Below are 21,975 nucleotides of genomic sequence, written 5' to 3'. Positions count from 1 at the left end.
TGGTTACCGCAGCCTCATTTCGGAGACACTGCAGGGGAGACTGGATGTGCTCCCTGGATCTGAAGGATGCTATTTGGCAACCTCATCGGCCCTTTCTGAGGTTCAGGATCATAGGCTTTCATTTCTAATACAATTCGGCCCCCAGGGTTTTTACCAGACCCATGAATGCGGTGACAGCCCTTCTGAGGGCCCAGGGTCACCATGTCTACCCATACCTAAACGACTGGCTTGTCAGGGCGAGATCTCCAGAGGCAGTCCAGCACACTGCCTAAATACGCTGCACAAATTAGGATTTTCCATCAATCTCGAAGTATCAGCTGGAGCCTACTCAGTCTTAAGTTCCTAGGCCTCATCTGGAATACAGGCTCTGAGACTGTTCCCCTTGGAGGACAAGAGAGCAACAGGGTATTTTCTCAGCAGACCTGTGACCTCGGCATGGTGGTACCAACACCTCTTGGGCATCATAGCAGCAGGTCTACTGGCAGTGCCTTACACAACGCTCAAAATGAGAAGTTTACAGCTGCACTTAGCCTCGTGTAGTCAGGAGAGGGACTCCCAGGCGGAACTCGTTAGCATCCTCCCCATCTCCACCAGGACCTAGCCTGGTGGAGCACGGACTACAACTTGCAGCTAGGCAGGCCCTTCAGACAACCAGCACTGCAGGTTACCCTCACCACAGACTCTTCCTTGGAGGGCTGGGGAGCCACTTTGGGCAGTCACAGTGTGCATTGAGTTTGGTCTCTTCAGGAAAGGGAGGCCCATATCAATTGGCTGAAGGCGATCCGGCTTGCTCTCAAAGCCGGTGATCAGTGGCAAGATGATTCTCATTCAAGCGGACAATCCACCAGCATATATTACATCAACAGGGGAGCACCAGGGTCTCCTCCCCCATGTACCCTGGCAGTCAGCGTTTGGGAGTGGGCTCTGGAGCAAACATGCACTTGAGGGCAATCCACCTCACGGAGGTGTCCAACCTAGAGGCGGACAGGCTCTGCAGACTGGGTGTGGACACCTACCAATGGCAGTTGAACAAACAAGTCCTTTCTCCAGCATGGGGTCTGGCATGGATTAACATGCTCATGAATATTCCCCGTCGTCAGGCTGGGAATCCTCGGTAAAGAAAAAATCAGTATCAGTTTCGTTTCTGATCTGTCTTTCCTAGTAGTAACCAATCACTGATCTCTGCGTCATACTGACCACAGCCAATGACTGCCCTCTATCTAAGCCCTGCCTCTGACAGCCATCTTCAGATTTCTACTGCACGTTCAAGTGTTGGGATCCTCGTGCTATTGCTCTCGAGCGTTAGTGCTATTGTTCACGTTTTTTCTCAGAAAATTTCTCTTTTTTCGGTCAAAAGAGCCTCAAAGCTCCACCGTTCCTTCATCCGATCAACGGGGACCCGTGTCGGATTCGTCTACGCCCCTCAAGGGTGAAGATTTCGTCGAGCCACGCTTTTGGAGGATTCCAGAAGTTTCTCAGGCCCATCTCGGACATGGCCCAGGAGAAGGGAAGCTCGACGCCCGGAAAGCTGTTCAGGGTCTGCCCTGGATGCCAGCTTCAGAATGTCTTTAAGGAGGACGAACACTCCCGTTGCCTTTACTGCCTACATGAGGTCGGAGCGGACCATGAAGGACCGCCATCAACGTCTCACCAACTGGCTGGAAGGAAAGAGCCCGTCAGGCGAGAAGTAGTAGTAGTCAGAGCGGTCTTCTAAGACATTTGAGGGCGCCCCGGCGACGGGGGTCCAACAGAAGGCCAAGCACCGCGAGTCCGCTCGCACCGGGAGCGCAGTCGGGCTCTACGGGCGCCAGGCAGGGCGCATCCTCCCCGGTGCCATTAACCACGAGCCAACGCTCTGGCTCGGGTAAGAGGAAGGCCGAGCACCCGGCCAAACTCCTGGAGAGACCCGGTCGTGCCCGAAGGCCCCATCGGAGGGGGAGCGAGGTGGTGACCCTCCCCCTAAGGAGAAGGCGGTGAGCGCACCTAAGGTGGTGAAAGCCTTGATCCATCCAGCCAAGGCCTCTATCGAGACAGTCGCGGCGGCCCTGGCTCAGTCTGTGGAGGCTACACCAGTGGTGGCGACCCCGGGGCCCAGAATCTCCCTGCCACCGCGGAGGGAGTCCTCTTTCATGCCCATCGACAGGACCCCTGTGAAACCTCCGACGGAGAAGAAAAAGGGGGGGGCAGGAGGTCGTCGTGGACTCTGCCTGACCCTCTGAGGAGGAGCTGATCGAAGTCTTAGGCCACGGCTCTGGCGTGGAAGAAGGCCATCCTGTCGGGAGGGACCCCGACGTGGAAGACGACGAGGGCGACGAGGATGCCGACGGGGCTCCTGATCGCCCGTCGGATCTCCCTCAACCAGTGCCGCAAGACAACTCGGCGGCCATTTTGTTGGCTATACAGTCCTTATGCTCGGCGATAAGGACGAGACTGCCGTTACCACCAACGGAGGAACCGCTCCCGACGGGGGACCCGGAGCCAGGCCCTTCTGGGAGCCCTCCCCCTAAGAGAAGGATTCATTCTCCACCTCCTTTTCAGCCATCACGCCCTGTTCAACCCTCCTCCCCGACACGTGGGGATGATACGGGGACTGACACGGCCGCAACGGGTACAGACGACGAAGTTTACTACGAGGATCTCCCGTCGTCACCTCCCACCCGGGCTTCCCCGCCCGACGAGATTGGATCGTTTCACTCCATGATCGCCAGGGCATCCGAGCTTTTCCAGCTCTGCCCGGAACAGAAGAAGAAAGAAGGTTTCCTTTATCAACGGCGCGAGACCAAGAGGAAGACGGTCCTCGCTGTACCTCTACTAGACGATATTTGGGATGAGGGCCTCGCCCTCCTCAAGAACCCATCCACGACGCCGGCTAGAAGGGATTGGTACGAGAAGAAGTACCGGGTTCCGGACGCGGCCCCCTTGTGCCTTTGGGCACAGCCGACCCCGGACTCGGTCGTCTCCGCAGCGGCCAGGAAGAAAGCGGGGGGGGGCGCGGCCTCTGTCAACCTCCCCGCCGGACGGCGAGGGAAAGAAATTAGACACGATGGGATGCAGAGTCATCTCGTCGGCAGCGACGATTAAGGCGGCCAATGCCTTGGCTATCGTAGCCCGCTAAGACAGGGAGTTGTGGTACAAACTGGCCCCCCTGCTGGACTACCTACCAGACGACAAGAGGGCGGAAGCCCTAGAGATCTTGCAGGAAGGAGAAGTGGTGTCGGACCACGCCATTACGATTGCGACGGACATCGCTGACACTGGATTTCGCCAGTTGGGCAACGGCGTGTGCCTTAGGCAGCATGGATGGCTCAAGGCTACTGACTTCCGTCAGGACGTGCAGACCAGAGTCTTGGACATGCCGTTCGACGGAAACAACCTGTTTGGGAAAACAGTGGACGATTCCCTTCAAGCCATCAAGGCGGACACGGAGACGGCCCGGGCTCTTGGGGTTCTCCAGCAACGGCGGCCGCCCTTTCGGAGCGGCAGAGGCAAACAGGGTGCCTCCAAAGGTTCCAGCGGCGGATTTTCCACCTACCGTCAAGCGGCCCATTCGTCGTCACAGGAGGCTTACAGGGGACGAGGCAAGTCAGGCGGACCCCGCCGTCGTCTCCAGGGAGGACAAGGCGGCAAAGCCTCGTCGAAGCAGGACTGAACCGGCCGTGGGGTCGGGCCCCCACCGAAGCACCCCGGTGGGAGGCCGGCTGGCGAGCTTAGTCAGCGTGTGGGAGTCCATCTCCACCGACCGTTGGGTGCTGGACGCCCTAGCTCAGGGTCACGCGCTCGAGTTTCTAAGGAGGTGCCCGCACGTCCCCCCTGTGGCCAGGAAAGAACATCACGTCCCTCAACTTCTCTTGGAGGTAAAGGCGATGCTCAAGAAGGGCGCCATCAAGCTCGTCCCAAAGGGGCTTCGGGTCTCCGGAGTTTACTCAAGATACTTCCTCGTGAAGAAGAAGATGGGAGGATGGCGTCCCATCCTGGACCTGCGACGACTGAACAAATTCATCAAAGCACAGAAGTTCCGGATGGTCACCCTCCAACACGTCCTGGGTCAACTGGAGGAGGGCGATTTCCTGTCGTCGTTGGATTTGGAGGATGCCCGCTTCCATATTCCCATCCTAAAGGGACACCGAAAGTTTCTCAGGTTTGTGGTCCAAGGGCGTCACTATCAGTTCAGAGCCCTTCCCTTCGGTTTGAGGTCGGCTCCCAGGGTGTTCACCAAGTGCCTCGCACCGGTGGCGGCGCAGCTGCGCCGAGACGGGATCCACGTCTACCCCTAACTGGACGACTGGCTCATCCGAGCAAAGACGAAGGAGCTCGCCGTGGAGCACACGGCAAGGACTGTCCAACTACTCACGGACCTGGGATTCTCCATAAACTACGCCAAGTCCCACCTGGTGCCCGCACAAGACGCACTGTTTCTGGGAGCGAAGCTCGACAGTGTCGCTTCTGGCCTCTCCGTCGGAGGAAAGGACGAGGGCCATCTTGGGCAAGGTGCAGCGGATGCTGGGTGCGGACGCGGCCAGGGTGAGGTCCATCAAGTCCCTCCTCGGAATGATGTCGTCTTGCATTTATCTCATCTGCCTATGCAGGCTCCGGATGCGCCCGTTGCAGGAGTTCCTGGACGCGCGCTGGATCCAGACGACGGGCAGCTTCGAGGAGAGGATCACACTTGATGAGAGTTTCTGACGAGCGATCCAGTGGTGGGGCACTCGCGCGCATCTGACGGCGGGCATGGACTTCCAGACCCCCGGCCACCAGGAGACAGTGACCACGGATGCCTCCCTGGAAGGGTGGGGAGCGCACACCGAAAATCTGCACACGAGAGGCCTTTGGCTTCTGACTGAGAAGTCCCTCCATATCAACGTCCTGGAGCTCCGTGCAGTGTTTTGGGCCCTCAGGTCCTTTCTTCCGTTCCTCAAGGGCAAGGTGGTGAGGATCTTCACCGACAACACCACCACCATGTTCTACATCAGGAAGCAGGGCGGTACCAGATCACCAGCCCTGTCCAGGGAGGCGCAGGATCTGTGGCATTGGGCCGTCGCCCAAGGGATGTTTCTGGTGCCGTTTCATCTGGCAGGGATAAAAAACACCATCGCCGACTCGCTCAGCAGAGAGCTGCGCTCGTGCCACGAGTGGGAACTACGACAGAATCTAGTGGACCGCCTCTTCCGATGGTGCGGCACACCCCAGATCGATCTGTTCGCGACGGCGACGAACTCCAAGTGCCGCAGGTTCGCCAACAGGTTTCCCCAGCCGAGGAGCATGGGCGATGCTTTCTCGTTCCCCTGGGAGGGCCTGTTTCTATACGCTTTCCCTCCATTGCCATTGCTGATCCGGCTCATCAACCAGCTCAAGAGGTCACGGTGCAGGATGATCCTCGTCGCACCTCCGTGGCCGAGGCAGATATGGTTCCCGGACCTTCTGGACTTGTCAGCGTCCCCGTCAATCAAGCTGCCAGTGGACGCGGATCTTCTCTCCAGGGAAGGAGGCGCCATCCTCCATCACGACCCGAAGTCGCTGAACTTGCAGGCCTGGCTCCTGCAGCGTTAGAGTTTGGAGGATACGACATACCGGCCGACTGCAGAGAGGTTCTTGCAAAGGCCAGGGCGTCCTCGACTCTTAAATGCTATGGACACAAATGGAAGAGGTTCTCTGTCTGGTGCCACGCACAGAAGATTAACCCTCTACGGATTACGGCTCCCCAGGTACGGCCGTACCTTCTGACGCTGGCGAAGGCTGGACTGGCGCACGCGTCCATCAAGATTCATCTTGCTGCGATCTCCCGATACACCAGAAACACGGGGCGGACGTCTTTGTGGTCTCATCGTCTGGTGAAAGAATTCATGAAGGGACTGTTCAGATCGTTCCCGCCGGTGAAGGCTCCGGCCCGGCGTGGGAGCTCAACGTGGTGCTGACCAAGCTCATGGGACCTCCGTTCGAGCCTCTGCACTCGGCTCCGTTGAAGTTCTTGTCGTGGAAAACAGCGTTTCTTGTGGCCATCACCTGCGCACGAAGAGTGGGAGAGATTCAGGCCCTTTCCTGCAGGCCTCCGTACTTGACTTTTTACGACACGAGGGTAGTGCTCAGGACGCACCCCTCCTTCATGCCCAAGGTGCCGTCGGACTTCCACCTCAACGAACCCTTGGTGTTGCCTGTTTTCTTCCCGTCGCCTTTGTCGCCGGCCGAAAAGGACTTTGCACTCGCTGGATGTGGCTAGAGCGCTGAAGTTTTACGTGCACCGCACGAAGTGTTTTCGGAAGACGTCACAACTTTTTGTGAACTTTGGACCTGTCAATCAGGGGAAGGCTCTCTCAAAGGCCTCCATTTCCAGATGGCTCTCCGGCTGTATCATGTACTGTCATCGGTTGGCAAACCGACTGCTGCCTGGCCGTCCGAGAGCTCATTCCACCAGAGCGATCGCAGCTACCACGGCGTTCCTATCTGGTGTGCCCTTGCTGGACATCTGCAGGGCTGCTACGTGGAGGTCGACGCACACCTTCACGAAATTCTACCGTGTCGATCGGGATTCCAGGGAGGAGTCCAGGGTCGGCCAAGCAGTGCTGCGCAATCTGTTCGCCTAAGGTGAGCCTGGTGAGGAGGTAAGAATTGCTTAATGTTGAGTTTGATGTAATCCTTAATGTTGAGCCTTTGCCACCTCCCGTGGTTGTGCATGTGTGTACTGCTATGTATTCTTTATTCATGAGCATGTGAATCCATGCCAGACCCCATGCTGGAGAAGGAACAAGTTACTTACCTGTAACTGTTGTTCTCCAGCATGGGTCTGGCATGGATTCACATGCGAACCCTCCCGCCTACCCCTCTGTGGCTCTTCACTTGGTCATACTGCCACTTCACGTGCTACCAAATCTGAAGATGGCTGCCAGAGGCGGGGCTTAGGCAGAGGGCAGTCATTGCCTGTTGTCCGTATGACGCAGAGATCAGTGATTGGTTACTACTATGAAAGACCGATCAGAAATCAAACTGATACTGATTTTTTCTTTTTTGAGGATTCCCGGCCTGACGACGGGGAATATTCATGAGCATGTGAATCCATGCCAGACCCATGCTGGAGAACAACAGTTACAGGTAAGTAACTTGTTCCTTAGGGGATTTGACAGATGGGGTCATCCTCAGGTGGATCTCTTTTCCACCTGGTCCAACAGGAGGTGCCCCAGTTCCCGTGCTGGCAGGGACATGGCTGGGGCTCTCTGGGCGATGCAGATACAGTGGGATAACATGAACGCGTATGCCTTCCCTCCCAATCACCTGGTCCACAGGGTAATCTGCAAGATCAGGGCGGCCTGGCACCTCTGTTATCCTGATAGCTTTGTGGTGGGCTGTGCGGCCATGGTTCTCGGAACTACTCAGCCTGTCGGAACAGGCCCTGGTGCACCTTCCACTGGATCCAGCTCACCTACTCTCACAGCAAGGAGGAACGGTCATCCACCCCACCCCCCACAGGTTAACCCCCGCTGTATGGTACCTGAACAGGTCACATTAAAGCATCTGTTAGACAAAGGCTAACCAAGACGACATACAGTGCGCTAGGAGTGACACTACTAGGAGCCACTACAAGAGCAAGTGGACTACGTTTTGTCACTGGGCAGAATCAAAGGAAATGGATACTTTGACTTGCGCGTTGGACGACGTGCTATACTTTCAGCACACCCTGCACACTCTGGGGTGCAAGTAGACACATGCCGTACCTATCTGGTGGCCATCGGAGCCTATAGGAACTCGGAGAAGGCCTTTTCTTCCTCCAAACCGATAGTTAAGACATTTGGCGGGCCTCACCAGGCTCTAACCACCTATCAAGAAGCCACACCCGGTGTGGGACGTCAATGTCATTTTGGGAGCTTTGGCGCATAAACCAATTGAGCCAGTGGCATCTGCGGACATCAGGCTTGTCACCATTAAGACAGCTCTCTTGATGGGTTCTACGTCTGCATGCAGGGTCAGTAAAATCCAGGCACTGGTGGCTTCAGAGCCCTACTACCTTTCACAAGGACAAGGTGGTCCTTAGAACTCATCCTGCATTCTTACCCAAGGTAGTCTCCTCGTTTCACGTGCTACCCACTTTGTTCGCAGACTGTCGGGCGTGCTCTAAAATTCTAACTGGACAGAACCAAGAGCTTCTGCAAATCAGAGACTTTGTCACTTTCGGTGGGTCAAGGGCAGGCTATCAAGCTTCCAAGGCTTCCATAGCAAAATGGATGGTTGCGGCCATCAAGGAGGGTACGAGGGGCAGCGCAAACCACTCCTGGCAAATATGTATGCCCACACCATCCGAGACAAGGCTACGGCTGTGGCTTTTCAGAGGCCTGTTCCATGGCAAGTCCATCAGTAAGGCGGCTACATGGGCCACACCTTTCGGCCTTCTGCAAGCACTACTGCTTGGATGCCAGCTCCAGGTCTGATGCGGGATTTGGTCAGGAAGTTTTAATGAACTTTTTTTTATTAGGACGGTCACCTCTTCACCCTAGGGCTACAATCAGTTGTAATCACCCATACAGTATGGAGGAAAGGGGATGGCACGTAGGAGTAATTACAAGTTACTCACCCTAGTGACTAACCTACTCCTAGTCCATAGTCCCTTTCCTCCATTTGTCCCACCATCCTCCCCCTAATAAAACTGGTGTCATTCGGCAATGGTAATATTGGCGACGCATCAAAGGGGAGTAGCGCAGGTGGGCAGAGTCAGGGGAACGCATGCTTACAGGGCTCTGCCCCCGCGTGCCTCTAAATTTAAAGGGGGAGGAAGATTTTGTTCTGGTGAAAAAGGTTCTGGCTCTCATCCCTTGTGAGGGACGTCCATGCAGTATGGAAGAAAGGGGCCTATGGACTAGGAGTATCTTGCGCAACTGACAATAGCTTATTTATCTTTGGTGAATTTCAACGATTAGCAACTGTGGTTGTCAAATGATTATTGTATAGTAGACTTAATTCTGCAAGTGCAGAACTGGTGTCAAGAGGGTTCATCCTAAAATGTCTTGGGCGCTCATAGTAAATCGCTATTAATGGTCTTGATTTTAACTGTCTGGATTTGTATGACTTTAAAATATGTTAAGAGCTTGACTGTGCGCTTCTCTTTAGGTTTGTCCAATTCCCACACACCTGTGAGACCTCCAAGTACTTCAAGCACTGGCAGTAGAGGCAGGTAAGAGTATTCTTCTTTCTATAGGTGAAGCTAGAGATCCAAAGTATGTGTAGCAAAACATTTAAAGTAACTTCCCCTTGCAATGGGACATTGAGATTGTGTCATTTTGTGATATAGAAGTTTCTGGTTCTTACCCATTCAGTTTCGGTTCTATGCAAAGTTTCTGAATACTGAGGCTTCAAGGAGAAAAGACACCCACCCCTGCGATGATTGGGTGCAGCCTTGATTATTATAAAATGCCATGTTTTCTGGGGCGAGGGGTAGGCTATGCCTCGGAAGGACAATCCGACACACAATCCCATGCTGGCGGGAATGTCGGTTAAATCTGGGAAGGGTGCGAGATCATTTAACTATTCCTCGTCCCTCACTTTCTCCGTGCATACAGTGCTATTCACCCCAAAAACACACACAGGCACACCCCTCTTCTCCCGCCCCCCCCACCTTCCCCATAGACACACATACCCATCTACTCCTACGTCCCATCCCCTTTCCTCCATAATTCTGGGACATTCAGTCCTTCGGGACGGGACCGGAGCACTTTTGTAAAAGTGCATCAAAAATGGAAACATTTTGGTCCTTTTTATTTTTATGCAGGGTACCGCATGTGGCTGTAACCCTGCCCTCCTGAGCTCTGCCCCACGCATCGCCCTCCCAGTCCTTTTCTCTGCGCGGTCGGGGCTGGACGCACTAGCATCACTGGGAATTTTATTTTTATTCCCTTTGGCCTACCTTTCTGCTCCGGTTCCTCAGTCATTTTGTCCTCAGTCTGTCGGAGGGTCTGGGATTCGTGTCCTGTTCTTCATGCAAACGTTGCTTGGCTAGGGCGGATCCCCACTCTTTGCTTGGAGTGCCTAAGCCCAGAACATGGTTGGGATTTGTGATTCCACTGCGACTCTCTCTCCGTCCGGGCACTCCAGCGTCTTCGGTGGGAGGATGTGGTTCAACGCGTTCCTCCACCTCATTTCCAGCTTTTAATCGACGAAAAGAAGAAACGCCCAGTAAATTCTTTCCTTTTTTCCAGGTCCGGGAGGGGCTTGTGAAGCTCCGTCACCAGGGATTCCCCTGAGGTACCCCAGGGGCTTTTTAGGCGTACCGGAGTGTTCTCCAAGGGTTCCCGCAGCAGACTTGCCAGTACCGGGCATCGTTCCGAGGGTCACCATTTGGGTGCTAAGGTTAAGCCCAGCTCGTCTATGGCTCTGGATACCAGGGTTCGCTGAGGTCTCCAGTTCTGGAGCTTTCCATACCGAGTCACAGCTCGAGACCTCTCTTGATGGAGCTTTATGTACCGGGTAAAAATCTGAGGTTCCTCTTGTTGAGGCTAAAGTCAGCACCGGCAGATCCGAGAGACCCTCTTTGAACGTCCTGTCGGTGAGGTATATCCATCAACCGTCCCACGCTTAGGGTCATGGTGGTACTGGTTCTGTCGAGGGGGCAAAGAGGGCGTTCACAGATCATTACCCCTCTACTACCGACTCTGCCGAGGTTCCTCCGCTGGAGGCTAAATTTGTGTCTGGTTCTAAAATGTCCAGTAAACATCCGAGACCACCCAGAACCGACCTCTGCCGAGGATCCTTGTGTCAAGGCAAAGGTGTTGCTTAATTCCCCTGACTAGTCAATTTCCTCATCTCCACATGTGACGCAGTTCTCCTCAGGTGTCGACAAAATGGTGGCCCAACCTCCATGGTCCACGATGGCTATTTTGTATAACTCTTACACCGGCTGGTGCTGGGAGCATTTACTTTGGTGCCGAGCAGTCTTTTCCACGCCTTGTGGACAACAGAAATCTGTTCCGTCCTTCATTTGACTGGCGCACTCGGACATCGCTGCCTCATACAATATAGCTGGCTCCTGCTTCCGCTCCACTGATTTAACATGTATCTGGCCGGTGGTGGGCCTTCATGGCAACCATCCTCCTTGCGTTCATGAGGGTATGCCCCTCATGAGCGGCCTCTGCCTGTACCAACGCCAAAGCCTTTGGTTTTTTGGGACGTTTCAGATGCTCATGCACTCTGACCCTATGAAGGTGTATTTCAAGCATCTGTTCAGGGAAATGTACCCTGAGCCTCCTGTCTCACCTTCGGCATAGACTGTTCTGATGCAGGTTCCAGTGTGCCACTGCCTCCACTCTTCTTCCTCTGCCCCCGTTGTCTCCTATAGAGAAGACACCGGCGGACCGGCACAACACTTTGAAACCTGAGGCAGTATGCGTGGTGGACCAGTCTTCTGTTCCCACCTCGTTGGATGAACCCCAGGCGGATAAGGGCATAGATGAGCAGCCCCGCTCGGTGAGAGCATTCCATGCCCAGGTCCTGGATATGAAAGAGTGCACCGGCCTGTTCCTACAGAAGGACGTCTTAACTGAGGCCTGCAAAGTCTTGGATAAACCCCACACTGGACTACAAATCTTCACACCTCTGAGCAGATGGCCTTATTGGCTTGTCCGCTCCCGTCCTCAACTGTGGTGGCTGTGGCCACCTTCCAGTCCAAGTCGCCCTCTGCATATTAAACGGCAGCGGCCCAAATCCTATCCAAGGAGGATAAACTTTTGGACTTCTTGGGCAAGAAGGTTTTTGCCAATTTGGCGCTCCAACTTTGTCAAGCGAACAGAGCTCATCCTGGCAGCAGCCAATGTGAGGCTGTGGAAAGAGTTAGCTGATTTCCAGGAGTGCATACCCGCGGACAGGCTAGATGACTTTAAAGCCGGTTTGTCGGATGCCCGAGTGTTGGCACAGGATCTACTAGAAGCTGCGGCACCCCACATAGATACCTCAGCTTTGACACCTCCCGCTAGGCGTGGCTCCACCTGACAGTTTTCAAAGGAAGTGCAAGACAAAGTACTGGACCTTCCTTTTGATGGCAAGGAATTGTTTCATGCTCTTACTGACGAGGAACTCTCAAAGACCAAAGCGAGTACCCAAACTGCCAAATCTTTATCGGTCTTGGTGAAAGCGCCAGCTAAGGCCCCTTATACACAGAGGTCCGGGTCCCAGACTGGATCCTTCTCTGGGTTCACTGGGTTTCAGAATAATCGTGCACGCCGAGCGGAAGCTCTGGTTTGTGGGACCCTGCCAAAAACAGCAAGGTGTTTGTTTTTTCTCTCGCCCATCAGCCTCTTCTCCAGGAACAGGTAGTCTCCCTGGTGACAGATCAGCAAAATTATATTTTTTTGTTGGTCGCACGAGACTCCAGTGGGAGGACAAATCTCATCTGAAGGCATGGCAGACCATCACCGAAGACCAGTGGTTTTTGTCCGTTGCTCAGGTGGGCTTTCGCTTGCCCCTCAGCCTACCCCACTCGTCAACCCTCCCTTCCAACAGATCGGACGCTCTCCCTCAGAGCAGAGGTACAGAAACTTCTAGACCTCAGGGCGGTGGAACCTGTTCCCCACGGGGATCAAGGGTAGGGCTTCTTCACTCATCTGTTCAGTGCCCAAACCCAACCATGCTGGCCTGCGCACTATCCTCGATCTTTCCCAGTTCAAGCTTTCTCTTCCCCAAGAGAAATTCAAGATGATCACGCCTTGCCAAATAGTCCTCTCTTCGGAAGGGCAACTGGCTCATTGTAGTGGACCTTCAGGGCGCATACATGCACATACTGCTATGCAGACTGCATCAGAAATATCTGCGGTTCTCTCTGGGAGGAGAACATTTTCAGTTCCGTGTGCTCCCTTTTGGTCTCAGCTCAGCACTGCGTATCTTTACGAAGATGTTGGTCATCGCAGCTTTCATCCGCTAACAGTGAGTTCCGGCATACCCATATTTGGACGACTGGGTCCTACGCAGTCCTCGTCTACACAAGTTATCAATCTCCAGTCTCTCCTACAGCTCCTGTTTCACCTTGGGCTGTCGTGAACTTCCGGCAATCTTCCATGACAGTCTCCCAAGACCTGATTTTCCTGGGTTTCCGTTGGAATATGATCAATACCAGGGTGTTCCACAATCCTGTCCACCATTAGGATCTATCCACCACATGTCAGCTCTTCCTCTAGTCTTCGCACATGAGGGCTTGGTGGTTTCAGAGACTTTTGGGCCTCATGGCTTCTTGTGTGCTTGCCCTTCCTCTTGCACGTCTGAAAATGAGGCATACTCAGCTGGCTCTTGGGAGCTCCCGGTCTCGGGCTTTGGACTCGGATTCCAAGATGATCCCAGTTCCATCCTGCATGACGACGGATCTACTAAGGTGGTCCTCGACCAACAACCTTTTTGTGGGAGCCTCCTTTCAGGAGCACGGCCCACAAGTGACTTTTACCACAGGCTCCTCCCTTCTGGGATGGGGCACAACGCTGGATCATCTCCAGGTATTCGATCTGTGGACACTTCAGGACAGGCTGTTTCATATCAATTATCTGGAACTCCTGGCTGTTTTTCTGGCGCTAAAAGCTTTTCAACCATCCATCACGAACAAGGTGGTCCATATTCGCACAGACGACTCTGCGGCAATGTTTTATATCAACAAGCAGGGTGGCACCAAGTCATCTCTCCTTGTGGACCTTACCTTTCAAATTTGGGAATGGGCCATCCAGCACGACATTTGGCTGCTGGATGTACACATTACGTGTCACATCAATGTAACAGCAGACTCACTCAGCCGCTAGGCAGCAGCCAGCTACGAGTGGGAACTGAACATGGATGTTCTCTCCACCATTTTTCGCCAGTGGGACACTCCAGAAGTGGACCTTTTTTGCGACTTTTTCAAACAGGAAATTTACTCTTTATGCATCCAGGAACGGTCTCAGGGTATCCTCCCTAGGGGACGCTCTCGATATCCCGTGGCACAACATGAAGACCTATGCTTTCCCGCCACTGCTTCTGGTTCATCGGTCACTCTGCAAGCTCAGGAATTCATTGACTTGCACTCTCCTGTTCAAAGCTCCTTGGTGGCGAGCCAGATTCTGGTTCTCAGAACTTCAGCATCTGTCGATTCTTCCTCCGATCAGATTGCCATTGATTCCCAACCTGCTTCACCAGTGCGATCACCAGATGTGTGGCACCCCTCCCACAATCGTTCAGCTTGGCGGCCAGGTGCCTAAATTCAGATCATAGTTTAACTTCTCCGAGGACAATATGTGAATTATCCAAGCAGCCAGAAAACCTTCTACAAGGTCTCAAAATAGGAGCAAATGGCTCCGTGTTTGCCACTGGTGCTTAGCTAAGCAAATTAACCCTAGACATGTTACGGTTGACAGTCCTATCTTTCGTGTCCCACCTTACAGCTTCAGGCATTCATGTATTGTCTTGCAGAACCTACTTATCTGCCATTGCGGCCTACCTGTCCACAGACAGCTGTTATTTTTCATTGACCAATCTGGTCATTAAAAGGCATTTTGCGGGTATCCATCTTTTTCCACCAGTTTACATCACTCACTGCAAATGGGATCTGAATATGGGGCTTACCACGCTGTGCCATAAGCAGTTTGAACTCATGGCCACTACCAACCTGAAATACCTTTCATGGGAGGTCGCCTTCCTAATTGCAGTGACGTCAGCGAGGCGAGTAAGTGAGCTCCAAACTCTATCTATGGAATACCTGCTTGTTACTTTTCCTAGAGATAAGGTGCTGCTTTGCACTCATCCATCCTACCTAAGGTGGTTACCGATTTTCATTTGTACCAATCTGTCATTAGCAGTCTTTTTTCCAAATCCGTCATCGGATGCTGCGAGAGTCTTTCACAACCTAGATGTCAGGAGAGCCCTGAAATTCTAACTCGATAGAATGAGTGAACTAAGGGGCTCCTCACAACTTAATCACATCCAGGGATTCAAAAGGGAAACCAGCTTCCAAGGCAACCATCTCCAGATGGATTGCATCCTGCATCTCGGAAGCTTACAGCATTCAAGGCCTTCAACCACCCAAAGGCATCCATGCTCATGTAGTACGGGGCAAAGCAGCTGCTGTTGCCTTACAGAAATATGTTCCTTGGGAAACCATCGCCAAGGCGGCCACGTGGGCTTCCCCATCAGCTTTTTTGTAAGCATTATTGCTTGGCCCTGAGCTCCAGGGCTAATGCCCAGTTTAGCCAGGCAGTGCTAAAGAATTTATTCCAGTAGGGGTTTTCCATGTTTCCATCCACCCAGACTAATTCAAGTGCATGCTTGGGAATCTCACACAAGTATGGAGGAAAGGGGACCGGACGTAGGAGTATAATAAAGTTACTCACCATGGTGACTACCTTACTCCTAGTCCATAGTCCCCTTTCCTCCATATGCCCGCCCCCCTTCCCCTCTAAAAAGTATCATCTATTATTGCTTAAATAGTCTCGGAACTGGCGATAGAAAAGGACTGAAGGGCTATGCCTGGGGCTGAGTTCAGGAGGGCAGGGTTATGTCTATGTGCGGTACCCTGCGTAAAAATAGGAGCCTTTTTGATGCATTTTTACAAAAGTGCTCCAGTCCGGTCCCGAAGGACGGAATGTCCCACAAGTATGGAGGAAAGGGGACTATGGACTAGGAGTTAAGGTAGTCACTACAGTGAGTAACTTTATTCTCACTGCCCCTCAAGGCAAATATTCCCTACCAATTGGCGCCACGCAAATTCACTTCCTTTTCACACACCAGTCTTTTGGCCAGGTCGTGCCCGTCTGCCCCTGTGTGCTCTCATGTGTCGCAAAGGGACTGGCAGGTTAATTTTAAAAACCTCCAGAGCGGTCTTTCTAAAACCACTTGTTTTATTCTTGGTAAATGAAAAATATTTTTTCACTTTATCGCAATTTTTTGAATTTTCAAGCTTCTATACTAATTGTTTGATGTAAAATAGTTTAAGTTCACATTGTTTTTCTCAACCCCCATGACCACTAACTAAATCCTGCCTTCTATAGACTGCCTTTAGAACCTTTTTTATTGAAATGCATGTTTCTCAGGTACTTTTACATTGTTCCACATCAAAGTGCATATATTTGTATCGTTTTGTTCCAACCCTATTTCTCACCCTCATTTATCTGTTACTTGATTTGTGGCCTGTGACACTTCTCCAACTGGGTTCTTGCAGCTCTCCATATGGTGGCATTGCAACCTTGATTATGTATGCAATAATCTGCATGCCATCTGTTAGGTATTCTAACTTTAATGCAACATTTCCATCATTTGTGAGACTCTCAGAACTTTTTGCTTTACTGGTGGATTATTTTTCCCTAGGTCTCAGTGAGTGGGAACCCTTTTCCACACTCAGATTCTTTTACACTTTGTATGGGTATAATTTGTAAGACTCGCCATAGTGTCCTTTAAGTGTATCGCTTTGACAACTTTTGGTATATACAGCCTATTGTTGCTTGGTTGCCTTAGGGGCTTCCCTTATAACTTTCTCTGGATACCTGTCAGAGTTAACAGCTTGGTCACTCTCTTCCCCCACCTCCTCCTCACCTGAGCCTTCAGATGGTATGTCCTTGGAATAACTTGTAGCAGACTTCTTCTTTTTAGCCTTCTTGCGGACTGTAGTCGGCTTACCTTAGGATGGTTTCTTCTTATTGTGTAAATAGAGTCTGGCGTCCCCAGAGGCCACCTTGGCAGGGAAGGAAACCTGCCCAAGGAGGACCCCGAGGAGCCAGACCCCAAATCCCAGGGAAAAAGCCTTGGCAGAATAAAACCCTGGTTATCCAAATGCAGATGAGGAATGGAGGTTGTAGTTGGTTTCCTTAGTTCAGCGAATATATTCGCAATCAAGATTTCCTCTGATAATGTAGCAAGGATTTGACAAAATTCTCCTCAGAGTGTGGAAAAAAGGAAGAAGATAAGAAGAGATAATAGAACGTGGAATAAGCGCCTTCAGGGGAGAGGAGGATAAGATACCCTGAAGGTACGTGTTAAATCTCGGGGTGTAAAGAAACAAAATGAATGGAGAGGCAACTTACCCAAGAATAGACACTGGGTGTGTCGGAAGCAGCACCGCTCACTCTGAAAACCGCCGTTCCGCGCCCGCAAAAAAACTAAGAAAGTCGAGTAAACTGCAGTTCGGAAATGAAGCTAGGCAGAAGAAAGCGTAGGAAGAGGCAGAAGGGTGAAGTAGACAAAAACCGTAAGTACAGCCGAAATGTAGAATAGAAGGAACACGGTCTCTACCGAGAGTAAAGACGCGAAAGGAAACGGAACAGGAGGCCAGAAGGTAAACTAGATCCGTAGGGTGAAACACTGAGCCGTAGCACAGCAGCGTTGGACAAACAAACAGATACAATGTGCTGGGCTGTGGGCGTGACTGGGCTGTAAGGAAGGAGCCTCCATCTTGTGTGAGGACTAGTCCGACTCGAGAGATGAGCCGGTTACAATCGCCAGGAACTCCTCAGCTTCCAGGGGCGAATCCTGACACTAACCTTGTGATAACGACTGTCCCCAAGGGTAGATGGGATATTTCTATCCCTTCTACATTTTGTCGAGTAAACCCAGCACACCCCACCTTATGTGCAACTTTGCTGGATTTTGGGGACTTATTTTTTTTTACCTGGGAAGTGTGAGCCTTTTTCCCACTCTCTCGTATTTTGATATGCGTTTTACCTCTGTTTTTTTCTTTGGTTATGGAGTTTAAACAACTCCATAGGCATAATCATTTCATTTGTGGCACACAGCACCCTGCGTGTAGTGGCACAGGTTTAAATACCTTCTCTGGGATAAAGTACTGTTTCCCACAGTAAGTAAAGTGAAATTGACTAGGCCGATGGTGGCCTGGTCGGGAGAGGAGGGACCACTTGGAATCGTAAAGGTTCGATCAACCTTGGGGTCCAGGTGAAACATGGGTTGGTGACCTCACAGTGGGCTGTATCCTAGAATACCGAGTTAGACCAGGAGGGGATGAAAGGGAAGGGGGGGTGGATGTAGAAGGGAAGGGTGTGAGGAGGAGCCACAAATTTGGCGACACAGTACTGGAACGGGAAGCTCACACCAGGACCATAGGAATCGGGGCAGGAGTAGGATTGCAGACCCATGGCAAGACCACTGTTGATATATGCCCATGATGTTCGGGGCCTGAACACCCCGGTAAAATGAAAGGTGGTGATAACACAGATGAAGAGGCATAATGCCAATCTATTCCTATTAAAGAAAACCCATACGGAAAGCGGACAGGCATAAGATTGAGACACAGGACTAAACACAAATTTGCCAGGCAAATGCCAGCAAGACGGCAGGGGTGAAATGGGAGATATATTTCCGTGCAGGCTCCGGTGGGGGAAAGATCGATTCTCCAGCATGGGGTCTGGCATGGATTCACATGCTCATGAATATTCCCCATCTGGCTGGAAATCCTTGGTAAAGAAAAAATCAGTTTCCGTTTCCTTTCTTCTGAACTGTCCTACTAGTAACCAAGACTGTCCTCTACCTAAGCCCCTCCTCTGGGAGCCATCTTCAGATTTATACTGCACGTTCAAGTGTTGGGAGTCCTCGTTCAATAGCTCTCAAGCTTTTACTGCGTGTTACGTTTTTTCAAGGAGTTTTACTCTCATTTTTCAGTCAATTCGAGCCTCAAGCTCCACCGATTCTTCTTCTGATTAATGGGGACCCGTTTCAGAAATTTCTACTCCCCTCAAGGGCTGTTTTTGGTTGAATTTCACTTCTTGGAGGATTTCAGAACATCTTTGAGGCCTACCGTGCGTGAACATGGCTCAGGACAAAGGAGACTCAACACCCGTTGGATCCAAGCTGTTTAGGATCTGCCCAGGATGTGGACTGCAGAATGTCTTCAAGGAAGAACACTCCGGTGCCTCTACTGCCTGCACTCCGACAAGTCACACGTGGAGGAGGACTGTGTGTTCTGCAAGACCATGTCCGCCCGAACCATGAAGGACTGTCGTACACGACTCGCTAACTGGCTGGAGGCGAAGACCCCGGTAGCCGGTGAGAAGTCATCTGAGCGGTCTTCTAAGACCTTTGGGGGCGCTCCGACGACAGGGGCCCAACAGAAGGCAAAGCACTGCAAGTCTGCGGACACCGGGAGCGCTGTTGATTCAGGCTCCTCGGCTGCCAGGCTGGGTGCAATGTCCAGCCAAGCAGAGGCATTTCCATCCCCCCCCACCTTTCCATCCTTCACCTCCATCCCCTGCACCAGGGGGACGAGACTGAGACAGCTACGACGGGGACAGACGACGGTATGAGAAGTACCGGGTCCCAGATTCTTCTATGTGCCTCATGGCGCAGCCGTCCCCGGACTCGGTAGTCTCCGCGGCGGCCAAGAAGAAATTGGCAGGGGCAACGGCATCTACTTCCACTTCCCCACCGGACAGCGAGGGGAAGAAGCTGGACGCCATGGGACGACGGGTCATCTCGTCGGCGACCATTAAGGCGGCCAACGCTCTCGCTATCGTGGCCCGCTACGATGGAGAGGTGTGGATTAAAATCGCCTCCCTCCTGGAATTCCTCCCGGACAACAAAGGGGAGGCCCTCGAAATCCTGCAGGAGGGTGACGTGGCGTCTGACCACGCCATCACAGTAGCCACGGACATCGCTGACACTGGTTTTCACCAGCTGGGCAACAGCGTTTGCTTTTGCCGGTGCGGGTGGCTCAGGGCCACCGATTAATGTCAGGATGTACAGAGCAGGGTACTGGACATGCACTTCGACGGGAACAACCTGTTCGGCAAGGCAGTGGACGAGTCACTACAGGCCATCAAGGACACCGAGACAGCCCTTTCCTTGGGCGCGCTTCATCATCGAAGGCCGTCCTTTCCGACCTCTGGAGGCAAGTCCCAAGGTGCCTCCAAAGGATTCGGCAGCAGCTCTTTGTCATACCGCCAGGCGGCCCGTTCTTCATTGCAAGAAGCCTACAGAGGCCACAACAAGGCCAGTGGACAATGTTGCCATGGTGGCAAGACCTCGGCGAAGCAGGACTGAACCGGCTGTGACCTCGGGCCCCCACCAAAGCACCCCAGTGGGAGGCCAGCTTGTGAAATTAGTCAACGTGTGGGAGTCCATCTCCACCGACCGTTGGGTGCTGGATGCCCACAGACACACTCTGGAGTTCCAAAGGAAGTTCCCAGACTTTCCACCGGTGGCCAGGAATGAAAACCACATCCCACAACTACTTCTGGAGGTACGAGTGATGCTGGCAAAGGGTGCAATAGAACTTGTCCCGAAGAGCCTCCGGGGCTCCGGAGTATAAACACGGTACTTCCTCGTCCAAAAGGAGACCGGCAGCTGGCGGCCTTTCCCGGACCTCCGCCGCCTCAACAGGTACATAAAATCCCAAAAAGTCTGGATGGTCACCCTTCAACACGTGCTGGGACAGCTGGAAGAAGTAGACTTCCTGTTGTCGCTGGACCTGGAGGATGCATACATCCACATCCCCATACAAAAAGGACATAGAAAGTTTCTGCGATTCGTGGTCCAGGGGAGGCACTATCAGTTCGAGACTGCCCTTCGGTTTGAAGTCTGAGCCAAGGGTCTTTACCAAGTGCCTGGCGCCAGTGGCGGCGCGGCTGCGCCTGCAGGGGATCCACATTTACCCCCACCTGGACGATTGGCTCATCCGAGCAAAGTCAAGGGAACTTGCCGTCAACCATACAGCGAGGACCGTCTGCCTGCTCACGGTCCTGGGGTTCTCAATCAACTTTGCGAAGTCCTGCTTGGTGCCATCGCAAGACGCCTTATTCCTAGGGGCCAGGCTCAACACAGTGGCGCGGCTAGCTTCACCGTCGGAGAAGAGGATAAAGGCCACCCTGGGCAAGGTACAACGGATGTTGACCATGAAAGTAGCCAGGGTAAAGTCCATCAAGTCCCTGCTCGGCATGATGTTTGTGCATCTACCTCGTGCGTCTATGCAGGTTGCGGCCACTGCAGGAATTCCTCGGCACCCATTGGATACAAGTGGCGGGAAGCTTCAAAGACCAGATCTCCCTCAACGGGACTTTCCGTCAAGCGATGCACGTGGGTGCCCCACCACCGGATCTCGCGCCGGGCATGGATTTCCAGACCCCAGCGCATCAGGAAACGGTGACGACGGACGCCTCCCTGGAGGGATGGGGTGCGCACACTGGAGATCTTCACGCAAGAGGCCTTTGGCTCCCATAGGAGAGGTCCCTGCACATCAACGTCCTAGAGCTACGGGCTGTGTTCTGGGTCCTAAGGTCTTTCCCTCCCTACCTCCCTCAAGGGCAAGGTGGTACGGGTCTTCAATGACAACACCATGTTCTACATCCGGAAGCAGGGGGGCACAGATATCCAGCTCTAACCAAGGAAGCGTAGCATCTGTGGCACTGGGCCATAGCCCAGGGGATGTTCCTGGTACCCTTTCACCTGGCAGGAGTGAAGAACACCGTTGCCGACTCAATCAGCAGGGAGCTGCACTCTTGCCACGAGTGGGAGCTTCGGCACAATCAAGTAGATCTATTCCGACGATGGGGCAGTCCCCAGATCGATCTGTTCGCAAGGAACACCAACTGCCGGAGGTTCGCCAGCAGGTTTCCGAAGCCGGGAAGCATGGGGGATGCATTCTCCTTCCCCCTTGGACAGCCTTTTCCTTTATGCATTCCCACCGTTGCTGCTGCTACTCATCAGTCAACTCAGACGGTCCCGGCACAGGATGCTCCTCGTCGCAAAGGTGTGGCCGAGGCAGATATGGTTCTCAGACCTTCTGGACATGTCAGCGTCCCCTCCAGTCAAGCTTCCGATGGACTCGGATCTTCTCGCCAGGGAAGGAGGCGCGATCCTGCATCACAACCAGGATCGCTGAACCTGCAGGCCTGGCTCCTGCAGCACTAGAGTTTGGAGGCTACGATATCCCGGCGGACTGCAAGGAGGTACTTGCCAAGGCCAGGGCGTCATCGACTCTTTAGTGCTATGGACACAAGTGGAAGAGGTTCTCTGTCTGGTGCCGTGCACAGATGATCAACCCTCTATGGATTACGG

General features: G+C 52.9%; 1 protein-coding gene across 5 annotated transcripts in view; it reads left to right on the top strand.

Annotated features, from left to right (window-relative positions):
- Nucleotides 1-21,975, top strand: part of TRIM33 (tripartite motif containing 33) — a 1,358,766-nt gene that overhangs the window by 813,653 nt on the left and 523,138 nt on the right. For all 5 annotated transcript variants that reach the window (XM_069633393.1, XM_069633392.1, XM_069633390.1 and 2 more), the window contains one exon: nt 9,091-9,154. In XM_069633393.1, the coding sequence (XP_069489494.1) occupies nt 9,091-9,154 (64 nt within the window). The remainder of the gene's footprint in view (nt 1-9,090; nt 9,155-21,975) is intronic.

This window comes from Ambystoma mexicanum, chromosome 13, assembly GCF_040938575.1.
Source record: "Ambystoma mexicanum isolate Mex_15411 chromosome 13, UKY_AmexF1_1, whole genome shotgun sequence".
NCBI lineage: Eukaryota > Metazoa > Chordata > Amphibia > Caudata > Ambystomatidae > Ambystoma > Ambystoma mexicanum.
Note: the sequence above shows the minus strand (reverse complement) of the source record. Positions and strands in the feature narration are given on the sequence as shown.